The sequence below is a fragment of the Aulonocara stuartgranti genome (genome assembly GCF_965226115.1).
Source record: "Aulonocara stuartgranti genome assembly, chromosome: 23".
NCBI classification, from domain to species: Eukaryota; Metazoa; Chordata; class Actinopteri; order Cichliformes; family Cichlidae; genus Aulonocara; species Aulonocara stuartgranti.
In genome coordinates, this window is record NC_138958.1 from 13,201,458 (window position 1) to 13,225,543 (window position 24,086).

A 24,086-nucleotide genomic window follows, 5' to 3' on the forward strand; every position below is an offset into this window, starting at 1 on the left:
TGCCTCTGACGCGCCAAGAAGGTTGCTGATGGCCGTTTGCCTGTGGCTAACCGCTTCCTGCAGTTTTTACCATATCTGGCACTGAAACAGCTTATTGGCCGTTATCGCCGGCCATTCAGTCGATTTGAATTTTAATCGGAGGCGCACTGAGATGGAGCACAAAGCAAAACTTTATGGTTGCGGATAAACTTTTTTTTATCTTGTGCTTGTTCTCAGTACAGCTGAGAATTCAAATCAAGACCAAATAGTTCTACATGCAAATCTTCTCACTCGGCAGCCATCTTTAAAGCGTTCTGGGAGCCTATTTGAGCATTTATTTCAAGAAATTATGAAATTATTTTAAATAATCTATAGACTCAGCAGTCAAACCTCCGAGAAGGTTTGATGATTTTGCCGCAAAATAAGATTTTGAAAAGCTTTTTTCCCCTGAAAGTTAAGCTTCTGTCACCGTCGTTCCTGTTAATGCTCACTTAGTGCTCAGTGTGTCACTCAGAGGATGAGGTGCTTCTCCCTGCAGCGAGCAGGGGCTTCACAGATTTGAACCGCCGTGTTTGACGCTCTTTATCAACGCCCAGAGACAGTTTAAATGTTAAAACTATAAATGTGCATATACAGAGTTACTGACAGACTTCTTTGTGAACACTCATCTATAGCGACCCACCACAAAACTCCAGAGGTTTATACGCATCCACCAACGGGTCAGCTCGGGGAGGCCGACAGAACAGCAGCCGTCCCTCGCCAGACTCCGACGGCCAGGGTAACAGGTCCAGGATCAGCTTCACCCGCCCACCTATGCAACCACCTTCCTCCCAGCTCACCAAAGGAAGTTCAGTCTCTGGCAACGAAGGCCCTCCAGCTCCCTGCCAGGTAACCAACCGCAAAGGTCGCAGCACCAAACAGCCTGACCTCCAGAGTCCAAGCTTAGGCGGCCCGTTGCTGCCTCACAGAGGCATCTGCCCCGACGACGAGTTCGCCAACCTCATTGGAGCCATGGACAACGACCTCGACCGTCCAGAGCCGCTCAGTCCTGAAACTCTTCAGGAGCAGAGTTCTCAGTCCATACCAAGCAAAGGTACAGACACAACTTTTAATGAGAGGAGAAATTCTCTGTGGTCGTTCACAGCGTTTTACAGTGTGTGCTGATATCGTTTGCAGGGTTGGAATCCAAAGGGAAGCTGCGCGCTAAAGCAAAAGCCCAGAGAAAGAAGGAAGAGAAGGAGAAAAAGTCAACAGTAAAGACTCAGGGAGACGAGCTCAAAGATCTCGCCGACAACGACGACAGCTCCTCCACGACTACAGAGACCTCCAATCCAGATGTGGAGACAAACATTAAAGAGGTAAAAAAATGTTAAAGTATGTGCCAGCACATGGTCTCTGTTTGTTGTTTGCTAAAAATATGCATCACTTTTTCCAGGAACCAGTAAAAAAGAAAGGAAGGACAATAACCCCGGAAATGGCAAAAGAAGAAACATCAAATTTTCTTATAAAACCTAAAATGAAGAAACAAGTAATCACAAAGAAGGAGAACCAAGCAGAAAAATCCAGGTTTGAGTCTTTTTTTTTTTCTTTTTCTTTTTTACTTTTCATCCTAAAGTGACTAAAATAACACAGTGGACTCATTTATGACCTCACATTTTCCACAGAAGGCTTTTCTTAATGTTCTATTTGCGTCTGATATCTGACCAAAAACATCAGTGGCACATAGAAATGCTCAGTGTGACTCCACGCAGTCACCTACAAGTTAAACTACAAGCCACTGCTTCCACTTTGTTCTCTTCCTGAACAAATCGTTCGTGTTCTCAGTTCTCTCGAGCTGCCCTACGTAACACCGCTGGAGACCAAGCAGCGGAAGAACTTCCCCTCCAAATCTCTCCATCCTCTCACCAGCATCACAAAGACGAGACCTCTACAGAAACCTAGATGTAAGTTTTGTATACAATAACTTTATTTAATTATGCCATCCAGAATTTGACCTTCATACTGTGAATATTTTCAGTATTACAGGCCTTCGAAGTACATGAGGGGTTTCTCGTTGTTTTTACTGCCATTTTTGAGGCTTCATAAATACAGCAGATATTCAAATGAAATTTCCAGAGCTGAAAAACACATTTAAAGACGCTCAGTCCTTTAACTTTTAGTGGGTGTAGCACCTGATTATCTATCTATCTGATGGTCTAAAGCCAAGATATAATCATGTTTTTTTTCTTTGAGCGTCACTATGATGGGCTCATACTTTGAATAAAAAGCAGCAGTTTAATGTCTGTGATGTAGAGGAGCAGAATCAGAAAGCATTAGTGCCCTCATCTGTTTCTGAAAATTCACTGCGGGGTCATATTTTCATGTGGGCTGGGTGGCTGCTCAAAACAACTTACAGGATATTAAACGTCTCCTTTATACCTTTATACAAACATAGATTTCATGTGTCTGTCTTCGAAATTACGAGGAAGTAAAAATAACACGAATAAGCAGTGCCAAAGTTCAGTCATATTATAAAGGTAAAACTTTGCATGGCGTCATGTAACATGCTGAATAAAAATCAGCCGATTCTTAGAGTCAGATCCACTAAGGCCAGCAGGCAACTAAGAGGCACTTTCCACAGAATGACCTTGGTGGTTTTGGCGTGTTTTTCACAGTAGACGGAAAGCTGGAGGACGGGCGGCCTTCCTTTTTCCCCAAAGCGTCAGAGCTGGGACACAGCAGCAGCTCTGAAGGAGAGAAGGAGTGCGCTTCACCTGAGTGGGACGTCCCTCTTTCCAAAAACAGCATCCGTAAGTCCAGACCCAATCGGTGGCGTCAGCTCGCGTTCAGACCGGTCTTCGACGAGTCTAACGAGCTGCTTTACTCCCGTCTCCTTTTGCAGCAGCTGACAGTCTTCAGCAGATCTCCCTGCAGACGATAAATGCAGATCCTTTCCTGAAGCGATCGGCCACAGCTGGGACCTGCTCCCCTCCACCCACCTCCCCCAGCTTACTGTCTCGAGGAACCTACAGCAGTGTGGTCAGCAGCAACAGGTGATTCACATGCAGGACAGTCAGTCGTTTAGGACTTTTGTTAACAGTGAGAGGCGCCAAGGCCATAGACAGGACATGTTTTATCTTGATTTGTCAGAATAAAGCATGCTGCAATTCTAACAAGAGTACTGAACACGTGCTGTATATTCACAGTGAGATAAACCAGAAGAAAGCCCCAGGAAATAAACTGCCTGCAGCCCTCCCGCAGCCGGGCAAAAACGGGAACCTCACCTTTGCTGACGCTGTAACTAAAGGTTATGACAAAAGCCCAGGTGAATATGGAGCGCTGAATCAGTCCTTTATGTTAGTGGGAACATTTTTCCCACTGTGCTTTGTTTACGGGATGTTTTCTGCCTCCCTCAGGTGGCTCTGGTGCAGGTAAAACTGACAGCCAAGGCAAGAGTCTGGAGCACATGAGATCCTTTGAAAGCGACAGCTCAGACAGGTAACAGGAAGGAAAGTGTGCACCAGCACAAATATCTCATTTTAGAGGCAGTTTACTGCAAATTGAGCTGAAATTAGTGTTGAAATAAGCACAAGGTGATATTCTGCTCTGCCAAAGGAGTGTTCATTTATTTGGAATGACAGAGCAGATATTATGAGGATGGTATTGGCGCAGGTGAATGGCTCAAAGCTGCGAACAGGTGCCAAGGCTTCGGTTCTGTCCTGAAACTCGTCAGTTCTCTCCACAAATGTTTGGATTGGATTGAAAGGAAGTGGCTGTGTCCTTGTTTGTAGATCAGCACACTGCTGCACAAATTTCCACTCTCTTGCGATCGTGGCCTGACAGTAATGTGCAGTACTCTGGATCGGTGTCCCAGGGCCAGCTCTATTAACTGAGCGTTCCTTTTTATCTTAAAGCTCTGGACTGTGGAGTCCAATCGACACGACCAGCAGTCCAAACTACCAGTCGGCCAACGCTTTCTCCGCTTTTGGCTCCAACAACCACTTCAACCTGACGGGAGGTAAGCAGACGGACGCAGAGCCTCGTGTTCAGATTGTTCACAGCCTTCCAGCTAAAATGTGTGTGGTGTCTGTTGTTTTTAGTGTTCAGTGGAATGAGTCTCCAAAAGCCATCTGAGCCTCAGCAGAGCTGGCCAGAGTTCACTACCACCGTCCCCTCCTCCATCTGGGACATACCGAGCCCCACGGATCCCCTGCACTCCTGGACCAGCACCCCCAGCTCTACGCCCACCTCAGCCACAGTGAGATCTTTTCTGTGATATGATGCAGTTCGCAGATACTCCGACTTCCTGTTCATGATTGTATTAAATTTTTTTCCCCTTAGTCACTCCTGGGAAACGGCCGCAACCCGTGGTCTACAACCACACCCTTCGGCAGCTCCATTTGGTCAACGAGTGCAGAGCCAGCCTTAAACCCTTTCCCTCCAACCACCACCTCGACACCTCTGACGGATCTCGTCAGCAGCTCCGCTCCGTCGCCACCGCCAGCCGTGGTGGCTTCCACCGAGATGAGTCGGACCTACAACCCCTGGAGCATGTGGGGCCCCACCGTTAGCAGGCGCAGCTCTGAGCCGTGGCCCAGCTCCTCCAACAACACCAACTAAGGCCACGCCGTAGCACTTAAGTTCTCTGTACTCATAAAGCAAATTCTCATGTAATCAGATTCCCGACAAGAAGCAGCCTGGAGCGATCGCCAGCCCGGCGCTGCGTATAGGTCTCTGCAGCTTTTTATTCCCGAGGGGTGGGGGTGGGGAGGGATGCTTACTTTTATTTGAATTTCTTTTAACAGGTTTCCCTAAAGTTAAGAGGCTGATAGCACGGCGAAGGCTGCGTTTGTCCTTTAAAAGTGACACTTGGAGCAAAATCTCTTAAGTTCAGTATTAATGTTGGAATAGATGTCTATTTGAAGCCATAAGTCCCGCTTTCACCATCACTTGGATTCCTACTGGTGGCTTTGAGGTCTGTCATTGCACCAGGCTTTTATTTGGCTGCAGGGATCTTGAATAAATCCAGAGTTGTTCTTCATGAAACAGCCCCCAAAAAAGCTTCAAGAAAATTCATGTCCCCACTACTTTTTTTCTTCTTCTTCAAAGCCTTCTGTGGGAATAAATTGGTCAGGTGATCAAAAAAATATTTAAGTTTGAGGTTTGTATTGTACATCACCTCGATTTGTCAGCAAAATTAAATAAAGGATTTCAGCAGAAACGCTCATGTTTCAGGTTTTTTATTCCATTGAAACATTTCAAGCTTTAGGCTTTTACAACAGCTTTGCATGATTCAAAATGATCCTTCTTTATATGACACTGGGCCTCATTGCAGCCCCTCAGTGCATTCTGTGTCTAAAGCCAGCCTTTATGACCCAAGACGTAGAAAAACCTCAGAATGATTGAAGAGCCGTCTGAAGCTTCGGGTACGTACACTGACCTCATTACAAAGAGCATCCACGACTGGACATGGAACAGCAGAGAGGTTTAGGTTGTTGTGCGCTTCACCTGAAAGCCTGAGCCCTAAAAGTTTACCCAAAACTACTGTTTGAAGAAAACCGATCAAATATCCACGGTAACAATGCTGGTTCTGTTCCTCATACATAAATATGTGTTTATGACACGATATCCCATTATCCTAAAAAACAAAGTAAAAAGTCGATTGACAAAGTTATGATAGGAAACATTTTTAGTTAAGAATATTGTATATATTACTGGCACACAGTAACATACAGCCAATGAAACCCTCCAAAGGGTATTTTTAAAGTTAACGTAGCACGTGTTTAGTGGAGCATCCTCATCTTATGTCTCAGATTGTAATTTTTAATGTAAGAGATTTTACGTTAGTGCTGTTACGTTGCATGTTACTGATGCTAAAAGTTTATTATTGGAAACAGAATAAAAATTTACTCAGTATGATTTGGTGTGTTTGTGAGATGAGTACAAACAACTTTCATGTGACAAAGTTTCAAGCTTTGTTACCCTCAATGTTCGATCCGTTTTCTGATTATTAATCGTAGAAAAACTTTACCAAGTGCATTCTTTGTAAAATTTCACTCATCTTTTCGCCGTGAATCCTCCTGAGTCCAAATCATTTTCTGATATAGCTTTTATTTTTTAGATTGTGACACTTGGAGTGGGTCTAAAATTGATTTGGTTGCAGTTTAAATGTCCTTAGCTCTGATGTACTCTTGAGGGATTTTAATTTTAAACAATCACGATCGCCTATAACGGTAAAAGGTTGCATTGCTTTATTAAATAAAACATTCCAAAAAATCCAGCTTATTGTGATTGGTCAGGTGGGAAAATTTAGTAACCATCTTCCCTGACATCATTTGTGGCTATAAAATGATGTCAGTCAAAGGGCACTTAGTGATGCAGCAGTTAAATGAAGGAAGTCCAGACTTTACTTCTTGCAGGGCTGTCTGAGGGACTCCTTCAGAAGCTCGCTGAACTTGGCTGTGTCACATTTAGTCAACACAAACACGCTGTGGCTCTTCTTCAGCTGATTTGTGCGATCCAGCGCCAACATGCCTCGAGCAATGGAGCCCTGGAGCTCCACGCGGACGGGACACTCGATGCTCTCCGTCACCACGCTGCGGTCGATGCAGGCCGCCATCGCGTAGGAATCATAGGAGACAAAGCCCGGCCCAAAGTACACGTCTCTCTTAGTCATCATGGCCTCTCTGGAATAAGCCCAGCATTTAGACGTTATCATCCTCATGAAGCGTGCAGCTGGAGCGTCCTGATTGACGAGCTCCTCAAGGAACTCCTGCACAAATCAGGAATTTCAGTTTAAAGTGACCCACATGGCAGGGCCATGCACTTCTCTAAGCGTGGAGATCTTACCCACGTCAGTGCGTTTCTGCACGCATATTCCCACGATGCCAGGTAGGTAGGACAGAGGAACTCCTCAAGAACAATATAGGCCGACTCTGGATCCATGGCGAAGTTAAACTCTGCACACAGAGTCACGTTTCCTTTTCCTATAAAGGCAGAAGCACCATTATTCACTCCTGAACGCCTCACGCTCGAACACCAGTCACCACGAGGCCGTTTTACCTTCCATGTTGCCGCCCATGATGTACACCTCCCTGAGCTTTTGGGGAAAATGGGGGTCAAGTCTGACCGCCAGCGCCAGATTAGTGAGCGGGCCGAGAGCCACCAAGGAGACCTGTGGAGGACATGTTTTCTTCCATTAGTGTTTTCTCAAGGGGAATTGTTGAGATCTGTGCCTAACTGAGCAAAGAATCATGCTCTTTGGGAAACGCATCACAATTTAGGATCAAATTGTGACTAAACGAAGGAGTTTTTGAACCTGGTTCTGGTTTTCGGACACCAGTCTTATTATTGCGGTAACTGCATGCTCCTTTTGGATTTTCTCCTCCCAACAAGGATCTTTCTCCTTTATCACATCTCCGAGTCCATCACTTCCAAAGTGGTCAGTGGGTGAGTTTCCCGCTCCAACCAGAGGGCCAGCAGAACCTCGAAACACTGGAATCTACAGGAGGAAGTTCAGATTAGTGCAGCTTTCCTTACAGATTAACACCTGAGTTCTGCCGACACAACACTGCGGTGTAAACCCTGCTGGCCAGGCTCAGCAAGACTTGTCACAAAATACCAAAGATTACAATATATTAAACTCCGCCAAGGATGTTACTTTAATGCTGCCATTTGTGTTTATGTGAGCAGAAATTCACTAGTCCAGGAACCTTTCTCCTAATCTGGTTAAACTAACATTTTATGAACATGCATGACAGGAAGTCTGTTACTGACTCTCAAAGGCAGACAAATCCCATCTGTTTAAACAACCAATGGATGATTTACAAAGGTATAAAAAAAAAATCCTTAAAGGGACCTCAGAGAGGGCAGTTTAGAAACAGATCATTGTTTCTAAACATAACATCTGTGTGTGTGTGATGCAGTTTTTATTTAATAATTGATATTTGAATAGCTGGAGGTCTGTGCTCTTCTAATTTCGACAATACCCTAATTGTTGTGACTAATGAGTCTGTGTGCTACACCAATACTTTGAAAAGTAACAACTTAGACTGTTTCTACAGCACATTTAAACACACGTGAACCGAAGTGCTGCACAGCAGGTGAAACATTCAGTAAAAAATTCATAGAAAATGAATCATTTAAGAACATTACATCTATATTAAAATACACAAATCTGCATTTCCTCAGATTGTGATTGTTCAGACAGCTTCAGTAAACGCACCCCGTTACGCTCACAGACTGAGAGCACCCTCAAAACGTTCTGACACACGTTGTCGACCGTCGTGTTCCCAAACACGCAGGTGACGCCCAGGATGTGGATGTTAGGCGCCGCCAACGCCATCATTATTGCCTGAGCATCGTCTATGCCGCAATCGGTGTCGATGATCATTAGCTTCTTTTCCATGGTCTCCTGTAAGATTACAAACAACACAATACATTAACTGTAAAACAGTAAAATATGATGAGCTCCTAACAGGCGGACATATGCACCACCTGGTTTTTCATTAGAGAGGAGTTTTTCACTGCTCTGCCTATCAAATATCTCCAGGATCCTGATTCTCAGCTCACACAGTAGATTCTGCTCAGTATTCAGAGCTGTCTGAAGGACCTTTGTCATCATTACCTGTATCTGCTGAGAGAAACTCCTCTAGTGGACTTCTGTACCTTTGGAGCCTGCCTCGGTTCTTGTTGCCTCACACCTGGCTGTGGCAGTACAGGTAGGTGGAGACACTCATACAGATTAACTTCTCCTCGGTGACCCTTTGGACTCTGAGGTTACTCTTTCTGGCAAGAGACGGTTTTGTTTTGTTGTTTTTTTGACATTTTAATCTTCAAGTCTTCAATCAAAGACTAAACAGCAGTGTAATATTCCTCACCATGACCTCTGAGGAGTGTTATCCTGTTATCAGGTTTGATTTACCCCTCAGCCCTTTTTCTTTTCTGTGTTTGTTAAAACAAGAAATGCCAGGGAAATGCTCTATTAGCAATGAAAATCCTACAGATAATACTAGAGTCAGTGGTGTCATTTTAGTTCAGAAAGGTACCGAAAGGCGCATTTAAAATCTTTTTACAGGAAAAAAAAAGTTTTGACACCAATATCACATCAATCATATTTGTTACTTGTTACGAAGAGCAAAATATCCCACACAAATCTGACTAAACTGGGAGCTGTTTCCACAAAAGAGAGCCCTGAAAACTAAAGGCTTTTCAGAATGTTTTTAAAACAACCTAATAATAATGAACTCAATTACTCAATAAAGTATTTAAGTAAGTAAGTTTGTGAGGTTTGCTCATAGGGGGTCATCTTGATTGTTAGCTCTTTGCCTTACAATAAAAAGCATCTTGATGCAACTGTTGATCTGATTTGGCGTTATGTAAATAAAAAGAAGTATTATTGGTTATTCAAATAATATTATCATCTGAAATGTGTTAAATAAATTCTAGTATTGGAACTGAAAAACATATCTTAACCATGAACAAATATTTAAAACAGAAGTTGACCCAAGGTTCTTTAAAACTCGGTTTCTAAAAAAAATTAAATGAAATAAATTCTTTTAAAAACCAAAAAACGTTTCAAAATACATGACAAGCTGAAAGGGTTGTTTTGTTGTGTTAACTAATTATTATGGAAAGTTACTATCGCTGCGATTTAGTGACCATTGTAACATGTTCAAGCACACTGCTCTGTATAAACTGCTTTTATAACTTTGAAGTATCCGTATCGGTAAGATTGGCCCTGTATTTTACTTGTTATCATATAGCACACCACCAGGGACAGGAGAAGTCATTCTGCTAGTGATTCGGCTAAGCTTAGCAATTAGGTTAGCTTCCTAAACAAACAATGAGTGAATATTATGCGTATAATTTGCAGATGATTCAGCAAAGAGTGTGTTTCTGATAAAGAACGTGAAGGTTACATTGTGAAATGAGCCGTTAAACAAAAGCATGTAAGCATGTAATGCACAGATTAACCTGCTGAAAAACACCACTGTAAGTAGTAACAGGAACCGGAAGTGATCCAATAGCAAGCCACGACCGCCAGAGGACGCGCAAAGATCAAAGTTCAGGTTTGCTTATAGTTTTTAGAGTCAGGTCACCTGTTAGAAGAAAGAAATCACAGTATGTCCACTACAAAAACGGCCAATCTGTATTTATAGAGTGATCGTGCGGTTTAAACTGCAAGTAATGTAATTATATTTTCGCTTTTAAAGGTTTAAGTCGGATCTCCAATGAACAGACTCACCTTAGGTCTGCGTGCTTGAGCTTCAAAGAGCCTCCGCAGGCGCTCGACCAATTCGTGAGCCGCAGAGGGACACATTTCCGGTCTCTCTCTTATAGCCGTCTCCCCTCTGTCACACTGTCTTGTCCCAATCTCTTCCATTTTTCTTTCCTCAGTCTTTCTTACTGGTATGAGTACAGGGCGTGGCACTGGTAACCTTTAAACGTTTAAAATAATGCCTTGAAATAATGCAGAAAAATATTAACCGTTATGTTATTATTCATGCTGTCATTATTAACATTTTTTGTAGCTATACTGTTAAAAGTGACATACACTTTTAACAGTATAGCTATGATCAGCAGCTATGCACTCTGTGTTTGTGTGCATTGTGGTACAGGGGTCGTCCTCTGGACCACAGGGCGATGTATAAAGATGCTTGGGACAGCGTCTGCCTTCAGTCTCAACTTTCCCTTTTTAGTACAAACTGATCTGCCTCAAAATGTGCCTACAGACTAACTTCATTATATTTATTTCCATATACACAGAAACTAATTTACAGAATATGCAGCTCTACATGTCATTACATGTCTATAGGTTTATAAAAGTTTATGTTACATTAGTAACTGATGATTCTTTGCTAAATATCAGCAGGCAGTTTCCCATTCAAGCCTACTGCATGTCTGCATTTAACTTGCTCTCGGCAAAACCAATGGAGGTATTGAGATTCTCAACTCCTGGGTTTTTGGAAAATGTTTTAAGTATATGCCTTTCTGTGTGGAGTTTGCATGTTCTCTCCGTGTTTGCGTGGGTTCTCTCCGGGTACTCCGGCTTCCTCCCACAGCCCAAAGACATAACTCTAAATTAGCCCTGTGACAAACTGGCGACCTGTCCAGGGTGTACCCTGCCTCTCGCCCTATGACAACTGGGATAGGCTCCAGTCCCCCACCCTGAAAAGGGATAAGCGGAGGAGAATGGATGGGTGGATGGAAAAACAATGTTAACTTGTTACAATGGCGTTAAAGCCATAGTAATAACTGTTAACGCCGTGGGTAACGGTGACCGTTTACTCACCGCATACATATATATTAATGAAACTACATATAAGATAACGTTTTTTTTAAGTTAATGCATTTAGAGATTAATAATTACCACAAATAATAAATGTATCGACGGACGTGTCTCTGAGTCTACAAATTTAAATTGCCCGGTATGCACTTTCAGGAACTATCTGAATATATCACGTGACGCTGACGAGACTCGTCCATTCAAGCGCTCTACTGTGATTGGTTTAAACTGAGAAATAATTTTACTGAGACGGGAAGAGGAGGCGCCAACTGGACACGTCCAAATATGTAGTAAATTTAATGCAGTGCAATAACATACACATGTGTGCGATGAAAAGTGTTTTTGCTCATTTAAACTTTCTGTTTTTGTTTTTTTAACAATCTTATAAGAATTTAACAACGTTGATATTTCCCTTCCTCCCGGTTGCTCCTCAGAATGGTATAGTCCGATGGACCTGCTCAGGAAGAGGCTGCGGGTCAGAAGGACGACGTTTGTTGCTTATTTTCGGCTATTTTCCACATTTTTCGTGCTAATGTGTGCGGCGATTTGGTAGTTTGCTCTCAGCTTTATCTTTTTCCGCCTCCCCGCCAAGGGTGGTCATTACTGAAGATTTTATGAGTCTATCTGTGATGCTGAAAATGACGGCTGGGCGTGTTTACGTCCGCTAACCAAATTGGATGTTTGTGGGTGATCGCAGCAGCTTTACAGGTGAACCGTTAGTTAATGTTTAGGTGGATATCAAGAGCCATGCTGTCTGTTTCTATGATAGGTGACTCATTGTAGGCTAAAGGCTAAGAGGAACAGTGCTTGTTTGTCTCTCCGTGAGCCTGACAAGTGACATTCAGGATTATGTCTTTGGAATTTGTTATGTTCATAGTTTCAGGTGTTTTCGTTAACGTGGACCAACACTGGGTTTGCCAGGGGGACGATTTAAAGACTGTATATAAATGAAGGAGCTAGCTTGCTTTACAATTGTATAAGACCCTCTGCCTATTAACACTCTACTTTGTCTATAAAATTTATTTTTTGATATCTGCTTCATGTTTGTCCACCATCCCTTCCAATGAAGATCTGAGCATCTTCAGCTCTACCTCCTGTCTCCAAACCATACATGAAAGCAGGTCTCATTACCATCTTGTAAACCTTCCCTCTCACTCTTGCTGCTCTCCTGTCTTCACCTCTCTCGTCCGCGGTCGAGAGAGTTAGTTACCCCAGTTATTTAAACCGATCTATCTTCGTTACCTGTGCTCCATCCGTCTCTCTTTCATCCACAAACATGTATTCAGGCTTGCTTTTACGGATCTCCATTCAATCTCTCCAGTATATACTTCCACCTCTGCTGCCACTTCACCAACGCATGGCACAACATATAAGAGCCACCTCCACGTGACAAGACTCAGCAGTCCATCTGCATCTAAAGAACAAAGGTCACTCTTTCGAAAATGCCAGTGTTCACATTTTGGACAGAGAAGATGGATGGTTTGAAAGAGGAGTAAAAGAAGCCATTTATGTCCACTGTGAGCGACCATCTTTGAACAAAGGCGGTGGCTTACGACACCAACTGTCTGCCATCTATAATCCAGTTTTGAGTTCCCTCCCAGACGCCTTAACGCCCACTCACATCCTGGGCCATATGACCTCAGGAAATCACATGATAGGGTGGGGCTAGGTTTCACAATGAGCTCACCCGAAACCTTGGCTGATTATGACCTACACCCGTTTTCACACCTTGGCTCATGTGATTGGGTAGAGGATCATTAGGGGGTCCTTTTGTCCCTCTTGGGGGGATACTCCCACAGGGTTTAAATCTGGGACTCTCCACCATTTGACCCTAGAACTGAAGAAGCTTCTCGGATGAGAGATGAAACGTCTTCAAGCAACTTAAAGAAGTCTTTCGTTAGACTTCCACCTCTGCAGACTCCACTTGATCACTACGGATCAGTGTCATCTGCAAACTCCTGCCTGACCTCATCCATCAGCCTCTCCATCACCACTGAAAAAAATTTAATCTCACCCCCAACTTGAACCCATCTGTCACTCCTAACACACATCTCCCCACTGTCTCGCTGTCCTCATACATGTCCTGCACGACCTTAACATACTTTTCTGCCACTCCTGACTTCCTTATGCAGTTCCTCTTTTGGCGCCTTATAATATCCTTTCTCTGATCCATGCAGAGACCGTCAATCTCCTTCTGACCTTTTCTGTACTCCCCCATCAACACTCCCTAAGCACACATTACATCTGTAGAGCTCTTTCTCAGCATGAAGGCATACTGCTGCTACTTAACCTAGCTTCAACAACTCTTTCCCACAGCTTCATGGTGTGGAGCTCTGCACATCACCCTTGTTCTTGAAAATCAGTACCAGTGCACTTCTTCTCCATTCCTCAGGCATCCCCTCACTCTGTAGGACTTAATTATTTAATTATTAAGCAATCTTGTTGAAAAGTCCACTGGAAATTTTTGATAATGATGGATTTTGCTAGTTATGGTAACTGTTAGACTAAGAAAGTTGGTTCATGTGTTTCAGGAGCTTTTTGGTTCTGCATTCTCTCCAATGTATGATCCAAATACATTTGAAGGCAGGTGATTGGATGCAAATTCCTTTCACAGAAGCAAAAATATTAAAATATTAAACATCACGTGCAACAAAAAGGCAAAAATAAAGTAGAATAGTTTGGTAAAATAAAATACAGTAATGGAAGACAAGCTCAGTGTGGTAAAAATTACAAAGAAGAAGGAGAGGGAGAACAAATACACAGAAAGAGCTTGGTGAATAAAAATCTGTTGTGATATGTAACATATGTAAGATTCCCCTGTGTCTGTGTTTGTGGCAGCAGAGCTGAGCTATCCTGATGTAATACAGATGTTTCTGTGTCAGATAAAACTATTAGCTGACTGATTTCTCCTATCTGAGTGCAGTGTGAGGTCTCTATCTCTGCACTTTCATCTTCTTCTCATATATTTTGAATAACCTCCTTTTTTCCCTGCAGAGGTCACTTCTCCATCATCGCGTTCCGTCTCGTCCGGTTCTGTTGCCAGTCAGCTTAGCGGCCGCTCGATGCCTAACACCTCAGAGGGTCAGGGAACAAACCTGTCTGGGTCTGCGGAGCCATCAGGGCTGCAGCGGACCGCAGACAGGGAGGAGGAGCACAGCCTGATTCGGTCCCTGGCCCGGGATGCCGCGAGGGTGAGGCGGGCTTCTAGTGCTGAGCTCCACCTGCCGTGGACCTGCCCGGTCACACACTCCCGTGAGAAGTTCTACACAGTCTGCTCTGATTATGCCCTCTTAAACCAGGCTGCCTCCGTGTACTGCCCCCCAAACACAGGCAGGGACGCGCTCTCAAAGAAGCAGGATGACGGATCCCCACGTGTAAAGCCCAAACCCTCCACAGAGCTCAGTGCCGCACACACTGGAGGTTCCCGTGGGGGGGCAGGCGAGGACTGTGACATGGAGGACGTGTCCAAGCCTATTTTGGCCTGGGAGATTGACACAGCAGACTTCAACACTGCATATACAAGGAAAATAAGAGCAAGTAAGAAAGGTCTGGAAGTGAATTTAATCAGTTTGGTTTACATGATGTCACACTTTGATGTTTTTTGAAACACTTTTTCAGGCAATGGTAAGAAATGCGGCGCTAAGAAGATGAAGTCATCCGACAGACCCAGCAGGAACCTGCAAGATGTCCCTCCTCACGCCTCACTGGAGGAGATCAAACAGAGGAAAGTGCTCGACCTCAGAAGATGGTAATGTTATATTTAGCCTCCATTTTCATTTCCTCCATGTTCGTGCAGTGACTTTTACAGAAAGGAAAGCAGAGACCATCCCCTCCATCTCCCTGTACACACAAACAAAAAACATCTCTCTTTACTATTTACTCACTATTTAACAAGATAAACTGGATCAGATTAAAACATACCATTCATGCTGTTTATTTTCACTCTACATGGACATCTTCACATTTTTGTATCTACTATCTGTTTAGGAAAAGAACCAATAAAACACTATGAAAACACCTCAGTATACATGAAACTGTTTTATTGGAAAGTTGTGCCTAAAATATCAAAAGTAAAAATAATCACTCTACAGAATAATGTTCTCTCTCCGTGTTAAATCGTGTATTATTTATATTACCTTAAACATATAACTGCTGTGTATGTTTAAGGTTGAGCGCATTGTAAATAGTTATTCTGTTTAATGTTTAATGTCCAACATCACATGTTTGCGATGATCTCTAAAAAAGTTAATGAGCTGATAAATACAGGTCTACAAAAGTATATGAAAATATTAATCACAAAAAAATAATCTGAATTAAAAGCGTTGAGTGTTGTGTGACGTGGTTAATGGTCAATATCTATCGGGGGATTAAAATATGGATGGAAAATGTTGGTGGAGTGTTGGCAAAACAGCTGGTTAAACCTATTACGTTTAGAGATTTTTATAGATGCTATTCTGAAAGTGCTGCTGAGCCTGCACCTGCTCAGCTTGCCTGTTTTATTAGACCAGACATGGTCAGCGCCACTGTCTATTATGTCCATTATGGTTATAGCTTCCCTTGCTAATGTACTAAAGGAGTTATTAACATCCTTTTCAAACTTCATCTTCTCTACATCACACATGTCGGCTGAGGTGATTCGCCGACGGTAAATCACTGAAGCTCTTTTACTTGCTACTCCACCACTAAGCTGTGTTTCCACACAAAGGGTCAATCATAATTGATATCAGAGCAGTGAAAGCAGAGCCGGGGTTGCTTCCCTTGCATTCTTGTTTCCCATCAGACCAGACGAGAGGTTTGTCCAAAATGTGCATATGCAAACCATCAGAAAAAAGCTCCTCCGGTCAGTGTTACTGGGAGACGGACACGACTATATAACAGAGGGAGCTATGGTCTCCATTGTGCATGAAATAAGCGCAGCTTTAGCGACAACTGCTGACTGTGGCCACAAGATGGCAGTCATGTAGAGGATGGATGGAAACATTTGATTGTCTGAGATAAAAGGGGAGAGATTGATTTGACTCTCTGCACTCTCCATTTTCACTGCAGAGCTTTAGAGCCAGCTCAATGCCCTTTTTTGTCCCCTGGGGTCAGGATTTACTAAAGAAGGGCAGTAAAGTTTTGAAACCAAAGAGCGAGGACACGGTCAGCGCATTTGTGTTTATTTGAATGAGTTTTTCTTTCACAGCACAACGGCTGTCTCATTTTGTTGTCGCTGTGGCTGTGACAGCTGCATCTAGAAGTGTTCATTTATCTGAAATTGTAATTGCACAGGCGGATGACTGAAAGCTGTGAGGGCAGTGCCAAATGTTTGCCTCTGTCCTCCGGGTTTTTTCTGGAGTAAGACTCTGCCATTCTGCTGAATGGTTGCACATTGATTTAAGGCAGTGAATATTTGTTACCTTCCTACTGTAATCCAGCATTTCCTGTTATTTCTGGCAATTTTGATAAACCAATATGAATACTTGAAGAAATTAAACCCCACATAAAAAAGTATTTTCATTGCAACCCCGGTGATTCTCCAGAAGCTCTTGTCTTCTTTCGGAGAGGACCCGTTACCTTAACAGAAGTCTGTCTTTTGTGTTATAATCCATTTTTCTGCAGGTACTGCATCAGTCGGCCACAGTATAAGACGTCTTGTGGGATCTCCTCGCTGGTTTCCTGCTGGAACTTCCTGTACAGCACGCTTGGCGCAGGAAAGTGAGCAGCCTGCATCTTATCTCGTAAAAAAAAAATCAGCTTATGAAGTGTGGGCGATGAATAAAAGGTGTAAATGTTTGTTTGCATTGCCAGTCTGCCACCCATCTCTCAGGAGGAAGCTCTGCATATTCTGGGGTTTCAGCCGCCGTTTGAAGAAATCAAGTTTGGTCCCTTCACCGGCAACGCTACACTGATGCGGTACACAAACCTTCCGTCTTTTACTTTAAAAAAAAAAAATCTAAAGAGTGCGCAGGTCTGCAGTCAGTGCGTTTTCCTCACAGGTGGTTCAGACAAATCAACGACAACTTCCGAGTGCGAGGTTGCTCCTATATTCTGTACAAACCACACGGAAAGCACAAGACAGCAGGAGAAACAGGCGAGTCAGCTGACCCACTCAGCGCTGTTATTCTTACAGATGTGCAGCTTGAGTGATTAAACTCGTTCTTCTTTTCAGCTGAAGGAGCTCTGATGAAACTGACACAAGGCCTGAAGGACGAATCCATGGCCTACATTTACCACTGTCAGAACCACTACTTTTGCCCCGTGGGGTTCGAAGCCACGCCGCTCAAAGCAGCAAAGGCGTACAGGTAACGCCACGTCACAGCAGTTAGAACTGCTCATTTAGATCAGTGCTCGCTAAAAGCTGTGTTTTGAGATTTTTCTGCTAGCCCCTGCACAAAATATAATGAATGAGGTTTCGGTTTACTGCATTGATCCACATTAAAGGCTCATTTTATTTTATGTAGATATTTACTTGATGATGCTCGTTCATTTTTTTTTTAACTTTTTTAGACTTTTTAATTTAGCTTATTTCTTTTTGTGTAGAGTTGTTTTGTTTTGTCATATTTCTTTGTTGCATTGTTTGCTGTAAGTTTACGTTTGTTAGAGATTTTATTTAATCTTTTGGCTGCGTGAAAAAGACGTTTTAATGGGACTCTTTGCAGTCCTGAGGACAAAGTCTTGACTTGAATTAGAGGGTAAGTAACAGGAAACTGTTTATTCTTAGAGGTGCTCAGGAAGTGTGAACACCTCTTTAAAAGCAGAGGCTTCGGCACATTCAGGTGTGTGCTAAGTCTTCCCAGGAGTGGACATCCCAGCATATTCACTCCATGCTCAAACCCTGCAGTGCTCAGAGAAACTCCATAACTCTACAGGCCACAATAAGCATGTTAAAGGTTAAATCCATGAAAGCACACTTTAAAAAACTTAATTTACCTAATTTTATGACCCTCTGAGGAGCAGCTGATTTTTTTATTATGTCCTGAGATGTAAAATCTTATGGACTTAAACAAGAGACTTTACATTCTTAATGTCACCATATGAAAATATTAACAAATTAGTTGACTAGTTTTTAGTAACAGATGTTGTCCTGTTTTCTGTGAAGGGGCGCTCTTCCCACTAACGAAATGGAATACTGGATCTTAATCGGGGAACCCAGCAGAAAACATCCGGCTATTCATTGTAAAAAGTATGTTTCTGTTCAGTTTTTACTCCATTTCCACGTCTGCTGCTGTTAAGCAGTTTAACAGGAAGTTCTCTCTGCAGGTGGCTGGATATCGTGACTGACCTCAACACCCAAAATCCAGAATACCTGGACATTCGCCACACAGAGAGGGGGATTCAGCGCCGCAAAACCAAAAAGGTTCCAATTCTCAGACCAGCTGTTTAAATGTTTGTGTGTCTGAGATGGTGAATAACTAAAAGGCTTCTTCATTCGCAGGTAGGTGGAAACCTGCACTGCATCATGGCCTTCCAGAGGGTCAACTGGCAGAAGCTTGGCCCCTGGGCGCTGAATTTGGAAAACCTGCGGCACGACTTTCACCAATCTGCCACGGAAAGGGCCCACGCGAGCGACGACAGCGAAGAGAGGACGTCAGCCAAGCGGATGGCCCAGCTGGGACGCTCGCACAGCATGGGAAGCCAGAAAGACACCAGCTGGAAACGCCTGTCCAACAGCACGGAGTACAGACAGCGCAGCTCGCCCGACAGCGACCTCGAAGAAGACATCACAGACTGAAAGGTTCTTAGGGATGAGCAGGATGAGGACTGAGTATCTAAACAGTAGTGAAGTTATGAAGTTAAAGAATAGGTCTGGGGTTTTCTGCAGTTTACTGTTAATAAACGGCATGAAAACACCAAAATGCACTGTTAGTGAAGCGTTAGGACTCTTTAAATGTCCAAAAACAGCTCAGATACGTAGTTTCATTTTTTTTAAAATCATCTCCTAAAACTGCTCGATGCATCCATTTCTTCTGCTTATCCAAAGTCGGGTCACTTCTAGGCTCAGCAGGTTATGCCAGATATCCTTTTTCCCAGTGACCTTTCCCGTTCCCCCTGCGGCATCCCAAGGTGTTCCCAGTCAAAATGAGATATGGGTCTGCTAGGGGGTCTCCTCCCAGTTAAAAACCTATAGAGGGAAGTGACCAGGAAGCAGTTTTTATTGAATTTATTGACAGTAGAAGCTTTACAGAAATCACAAGAGTCTTTTTTGAATATTTAAGACTACCACATGTTCAGCTCATTTTAGTGCTTTGAAGCAGATACTCTCTTTAGGGTGTTTTCACTTCTTGTTTGTCTCCTGTGGCCATATCCTTTTTCTTTGCTCACTTTGTCCTTTAGCAGTGAAGACAAGCAATATGGAGACAGCTGCTTCGCAATCATTACAGAGGCAGTTCCATGACTGATCCACATGAAATTTCTGGCCCATGTAGCATTGCGTGCAGCTTTCAGGTCAGCAGTAACTTGAAATGGTTTTCCAGCCTTGTGTTTTCAGTCTGAAGCAGTAAACCGACAAACTAACGAAGTAAACTTTGAGGCCATCAGTCGTCTGCGTCCTTCTAACCGGGGCGACATTGAACCAGTTACAGTTATTTCCTCTGGAAAAAGGTTGAGTGTTGAGTGAGTAAAAATTCAGAAATAATTCTCAAATACATGTTTCCCATGTAAATCGTCTCAACTTTCTCTTTGTAACACTACGGCAAGTTTGGTTCTTCGGTCTGTGGAAATGTGGATTGGCAGCAGCCGAATTTCTTCAATAGCTCTGTGTTGTTGTGTCGAGACGCAGCAGAAGAACTGAAATTAATAAACTCATTTGTAGCCACCTGTTGCGAAAAGCTCAAATATTTGACCAATCAGAAAACGTGCAACACTTCTGCAGAATATCCCAGCAGAACGTTTTCTTCTAATAGAAACAGGGAGGATGCTTTGGTTTGCTGTAATCATTCCCGCAAGAGATTTGGCCGCAATCATAAATGAATAAATCTATAAATAATAAATAAAAGGAGCTTTGAGAAGTCGGACCCACTCAAAGCAAACCTCACGGCGTTGCCGCTCATCACAGACACGTTTCTGCAGGTTTAATCTGAGCTGCACCGACACATCCACTGTACATTCTTTCAGACGCAGCTCATCGTACAGGTACAGGAGGTGGGATCGTTTCTCACCTGGCGTTCAGCGGCTCGTCCAGTTAAAGTATCGTGAAAGCTGCTGGCGTTGTGTTGTGTTTCGTGAAATCTCCGGGGGGACGGTAGACAATCCTGGTGTTTAAACACAGGAGCTGTAGAAACTTTGGACACTCCGAGTGACACTCATGGTTTATTTCAGACACGAGCAGTTCCTTTACATGTTTCTTTGCACCTTTTGTGGGTCCGTTTGTCTCTGACCCACACACACAGTCATTGTGTACCTAAGTGGGTTTGATGTAGTGGTTTATTTATTGACTTATTTTACAATAAAATGGGATTTTTAAGAATTCCTGCAGCATTCGTATTTCTTTTTTGTTTAACATTTATTGTGACTCTTCCGGTGTTGCTTTTATTCACACGGCTTATTCACAGTCTCATTTCATGTCAAATAAAGCATGTAGAACCCTTTTTACCATGAAAGTCTTAGTCACCAGCATCATGTAATCAATCACAGATTTCATTATAATTTGCAGAAAGTCAGCAGTGACAGGTTTCTGCCTCCTTCAGCTTGTCCTGTTCTTGTAGGCAGCCAAGTTTTGAGGCCTCTCTGCAGAGGCTGGAGGTTCAACGCCCCTTTAACTGCTGTCTTAGCTCTGCTATGTGAGCAGGGCCGATACGACAGCATCCCCCTGTAAGACAGAGAAGAGCTGCTCAGAGAAAATGCTGCAAAACAGAAAAAGACTGAGTATAAGAGAAAGCAGCTGAGCTCACCTATCAGAGCAGCGCCCTGCTTCACCCACATGTGGCTCAGATCAGGCGTCCATCCTGATGGTTTTCCTGATGTTTGCCACCTTTGAATGAAAAAAAGATCCTTTACTGAATCCACACAGATATTTAGCAGATTTTCCTTTTTCTCTTTAAGGAATCAAGTTTTTATGGTAGCTTTATGTTGTATTTACAGAATGTAAACGTTGATGTGAGGCGTTTAGACTTAGTGTGTTAATTTAGCTTCAGACCCACCCCCGCTCAGTGTCCCACTCCTCTCCGCTGTTAGGGTACACCACCCAGCTCATGTTTGAGACGTGCAGCGGTCCAGCAGAGTCCAGCAGCGACTCCACCACGTCTGGAGGACAGCAGTTGACTCCCACAGCGAGCAGCTGCGTGGATCTCTCGGCGACCCGCATGGCGTCAGCGAACAGGCTGCCGTCCGATATACGCTTCTCGTCCTGATGGCGAGGCGAGTCATTGTGTGACTAACAACGAACTAATATGGATCTTTCGTCATCGCTGTTCACGGGCAGCGATTACCTTACAGGAGAACGACAGCCAGGCTTTTGAGTTTGGAAACTCCCTCAGCAGCTCCACCACAGCCTCCGCCTCTTTGATGCTCGGGATTGTCTCAAAGGCGATCAGATCAACTCCCGCAGCTGCTAAACAGTCAACCTGAGGCCTGTGCCAAACTTTAAGCTCCTTCAAATAGATTAAAGACACAAGTGTACACAGCTTAAATGTGTTTTACAATTAAAATGTCATATAGATCTCTGTTGTACTCAAAATGCTTCAATTTTGTTTGTAATTCTGAAAGTAGCCATAGTATTAAGGTAAAAAGTGTCATAGTGTCATTAAATATACTGAAGTTATTGTCCCAAAAAAGGAGGTACTTAATGATTTTTCATGAAATGAACCGAAAATATAAACAGAACCAGAACCGGAGATATAAACAACTATTCTGGGTAATCTTCTCAAAGCAGGCATAAAGTCCAGTAGGTGGCTGAGGGGTACCTACTTCAACACTCATCTGCTCTGCGTAAGCGCCAGTGTACTCCGAGCCATCGTGGAGAAAGGCCCCGTACGGCCCCACAGAGCCTGCCACCAGGGGGCGTCTCTTCCCTTTACAGAGAAATAAACAGTGAGATTATATCACAGTTTACAGCAAGAGTCGGCTCAGCTCAGCGTAAGCTCTCCTACCTGACTCAAACCTCTTCACCGTCTCTTTGGCCAGATGAACTCCGGACATCAGCAGCTCTCTGGCGCGTTCAGCGCTCACCTCCAGGTGGCTGATGAATCCTGGGATACTTGCCTGGTATGTGGCTGTCGTGATGACATCGGCACCACTGAGGAGGAACCTGTTCACACAAAGTGTATACATTAAGTGCTGATTGATTTGTATTTACCAACATTTTTTGCATGGACACACCTGTAATGAGCATCTCTTATGGCCTGAGGAGCAGTGTGCAAAAGCCTGGCGCTCCACAGAGGGTCTCCCTGCATATGTAACACACACACACACGAATTTCAGTCCAGATTCACATTAATAAAAAAAAATCTTATATTTGATCTGTAAAGACCAGATAAAAATATTATTCACCTGTTTACGTACTTTATATTTCTCAAGAGGGCAGATTTGGGAAATTCAGTAAAGATAATACAATGAAAAAAAAATAAAAGCTGTGAAAAACAAGTAGCTCACAGTCACAGACAGGCCGTGAGAACAAGGCCAGAGGATATATTCAGGTCATTTAACCATCTCTCTGAAAATAAATACAAAACTATGCTGCAAAGATACAGAGTACACTCAGATCGCAGATGAGCCTTTGATGCTCAGGTTTGACTGACTCTGTAAAGTTCAGCAAGCTGTGATTCTAAGTAGGGAATATCTGCAGTCTACATCCCAGGTGAAGCATTGTGAGCAACTAACAAGTCCCAAGTTGCACAAGTTTCACCAGCACGTGTAGGAAATGCAGGTGTGGTGACGACTGGAAGTTTCTCGGGTGGAGTGGACAGAGTTTTTCTAACTTCACAAACAGATGTGCTGTAGACAAAGAAACTTAATGTAAGAAGAAAAAACACTTCTGTTTTGTTTTGTGCGCTTTTGAATCTCTTGGGTTTCAGTGGGTTGGACATCTCAGGGCCACATATGCTCCCATTCAGGTGACGTCTTTTTCAGGAAAGGCCTTGCGTATTTCAGCAGGATGATGGTAAACAGCATACTTCATCAAATCTGAGTCTGAGTGCTGAACTGCAGGCCTGTTGTCCAGACCTTTCATCAAGCAAAGCGTCTGGAGCATCATGAAACCAAAAACACAACAAAGGAGATTCAGGACTGCTGAGCAGCTAGAATCCTGTATCAGACCAAAATGGGATGACATTCCTCTCCTGATAAGTCCAGCAGCTGCTCTCCTCAGTTCCCAGACACATGGCCTTGTCCCACCCTTTTTTTTATAGATATGTTACTGCCATCAACTTCAAAATACAGACATGGATTAAAAATAGACACAAAACATCTCCAGAGAGAAATTAAATTAGTCTAATCAATAGAAAATGGTGACCTGTTGCAGGTTATTTTTATGATTTACCTGCAGTTTGGCTCCATGCGCTTCCAGATCAGTTGCCAGTCCACCATCTAGGATCAATGGCCCTTCATCATTAACCATTTGTGTGAGAAGAGCAGAGGAGCCCATGGAGCAACACTTTATTAAAAGATTTACTGGAGAATTCTTTGCACTGCTTTTCATAAGAAGATCATTCAGTCAAGTTACTAACGCTGACTCCTCTGAAATAACACCACCGGGCAGCTTAATTATTCACACAGAAGAGAGTGAAGTGCAACATCAGATCCTTCACGTTTCATAATGTTGTCCTTCCGGGTAACAGTGAAGGTGCGTTTATGGCCGCTCAAAACTGAACTTCTTCGCAGCATCAGCAGACCGCCACTAGATGTCCTCCTACACAATAAATGC

The 24,086-nt window shown here is 43.4% G+C and overlaps 4 protein-coding genes across 16 annotated transcripts in view; 2 read left to right on the forward strand and 2 right to left on the reverse strand.

Moving 5' to 3' along the window:
* tmem131 (transmembrane protein 131) overlaps positions 1-5,179 on the forward strand; it is a 42,374-nt gene extending 37,195 nt beyond the window's left edge. For both annotated transcript variants that reach the window (XM_082523195.1, XM_082523196.1), the window contains 11 exons: positions 654-1,072; positions 1,156-1,337; positions 1,415-1,545; positions 1,804-1,922; positions 2,634-2,768; positions 2,861-3,011; positions 3,165-3,283; positions 3,375-3,456; positions 3,873-3,976; positions 4,059-4,216; positions 4,300-5,179. In XM_082523195.1, coding sequence (XP_082379321.1) covers positions 654-1,072; positions 1,156-1,337; positions 1,415-1,545; positions 1,804-1,922; positions 2,634-2,768; positions 2,861-3,011; positions 3,165-3,283; positions 3,375-3,456; positions 3,873-3,976; positions 4,059-4,216; positions 4,300-4,578 — 1,879 coding nt within the window. In that variant the 3' untranslated portion in view covers positions 4,579-5,179. The remainder of the gene's footprint in view (positions 1-653; positions 1,073-1,155; positions 1,338-1,414; positions 1,546-1,803; positions 1,923-2,633; positions 2,769-2,860; positions 3,012-3,164; positions 3,284-3,374; positions 3,457-3,872; positions 3,977-4,058; positions 4,217-4,299) is intronic.
* Positions 5,180-5,254: 75 nt separating this feature from the next.
* LOC309699944 (inosine-uridine preferring nucleoside hydrolase) lies at positions 5,255-11,402 on the reverse strand. 10 transcript variants are annotated; one of them, XM_082523224.1, is made up of 8 exons: positions 11,330-11,349; positions 8,838-8,901; positions 8,626-8,745; positions 8,183-8,371; positions 7,277-7,459; positions 7,021-7,132; positions 6,808-6,944; positions 5,255-6,730 (listed from the first exon to the last, which is right to left on the reverse strand). In XM_082523224.1, the coding sequence occupies exons 4-8, from the start codon at positions 8,363-8,365 to the stop codon at positions 6,365-6,367; spliced, it is 981 nt and encodes a 326-aa protein (XP_082379350.1). In that variant the 5' UTR covers positions 8,366-8,371; positions 8,626-8,745; positions 8,838-8,901; positions 11,330-11,349; the 3' UTR covers positions 5,255-6,364. The 10 variants fall into 10 exon arrangements, with proteins under 10 accessions (XP_082379350.1, XP_082379348.1, XP_082379345.1 ...); XM_082523222.1 differs by lacking the exon at positions 11,330-11,349 and adding an exon at positions 9,934-9,963; XM_082523219.1 differs by lacking the exons at positions 8,626-8,745; positions 8,838-8,901 and adding an exon at positions 10,205-10,397 and having other exon boundaries at positions 11,330-11,402.
* LOC309699942 (basic immunoglobulin-like variable motif-containing protein) lies at positions 9,978-20,693 on the forward strand. Of its 3 annotated transcripts, none has more exons than XM_082523213.1 (10): positions 9,978-10,028; positions 14,240-14,782; positions 14,864-14,993; positions 16,847-16,942; positions 17,036-17,140; positions 17,224-17,318; positions 17,397-17,529; positions 18,327-18,410; positions 18,488-18,584; positions 18,663-20,693. In XM_082523213.1, exons 2-10 carry the CDS (start codon positions 14,308-14,310, stop codon positions 18,957-18,959), a joined length of 1,512 nt encoding a protein of 503 aa, XP_082379339.1. In that variant the 5' UTR covers positions 9,978-10,028; positions 14,240-14,307; the 3' UTR covers positions 18,960-20,693. The 3 variants fall into 3 exon arrangements, with proteins under 3 accessions (XP_082379339.1, XP_082379338.1, XP_082379340.1); XM_082523212.1 differs by lacking the exon at positions 9,978-10,028 and adding an exon at positions 11,124-11,953; XM_082523214.1 differs by lacking the exon at positions 9,978-10,028 and having other exon boundaries at positions 14,376-14,436; positions 14,576-14,782.
* On the reverse strand, positions 20,637-24,020 carry LOC309699945 (uncharacterized protein). The gene is given in 9 exon segments (XM_082523227.1): positions 20,637-20,979; positions 20,981-21,035; positions 21,118-21,197; positions 21,367-21,572; positions 21,655-21,816; positions 22,133-22,236; positions 22,315-22,472; positions 22,544-22,611; positions 23,703-24,020. Coding segments are annotated over 9 exon segments (1,062 nt in total). The 5' UTR covers positions 23,862-24,020; the 3' UTR covers positions 20,637-20,909.
* Between the last annotated feature and the right edge of the window lie 66 nt (positions 24,021-24,086).

Excerpts from the sequence above, each read along its gene's own strand:
- LOC309699942 (XM_082523212.1), top strand. The coding sequence starts at position 11,923 with ATGTTTGTGGGTGATCGCAGCAGCTTTACAG. Across the intron at positions 14,994-16,846 it reads GTGCTCGACCTCAGAAGATG|GTACTGCATCAGTCGGCCAC; the intron begins GTAATGTTATAT and ends ATTTTTCTGCAG. Across the intron at positions 18,585-18,662 it reads AGCGCCGCAAAACCAAAAAG|GTAGGTGGAAACCTGCACTG; the intron begins GTTCCAATTCTC and ends CTTCATTCGCAG.
- LOC309699944 (XM_082523219.1), bottom strand. The coding sequence starts at position 10,342 with ATGGAAGAGATTGGGACAAGACAGTGTGACAGAGGGGAGACGGCTATA. Across the intron at positions 7,133-7,276 it reads TGTCCGAAAACCAGAACCAG|GTCTCCTTGGTGGCTCTCGG; the intron begins GTTCAAAAACTC and ends TGTCCTCCACAG. Across the intron at positions 6,731-6,807 it reads GCAGAAACGCACTGACGTGG|GAGTTCCTTGAGGAGCTCGT; the intron begins GTAAGATCTCCA and ends TGATTTGTGCAG.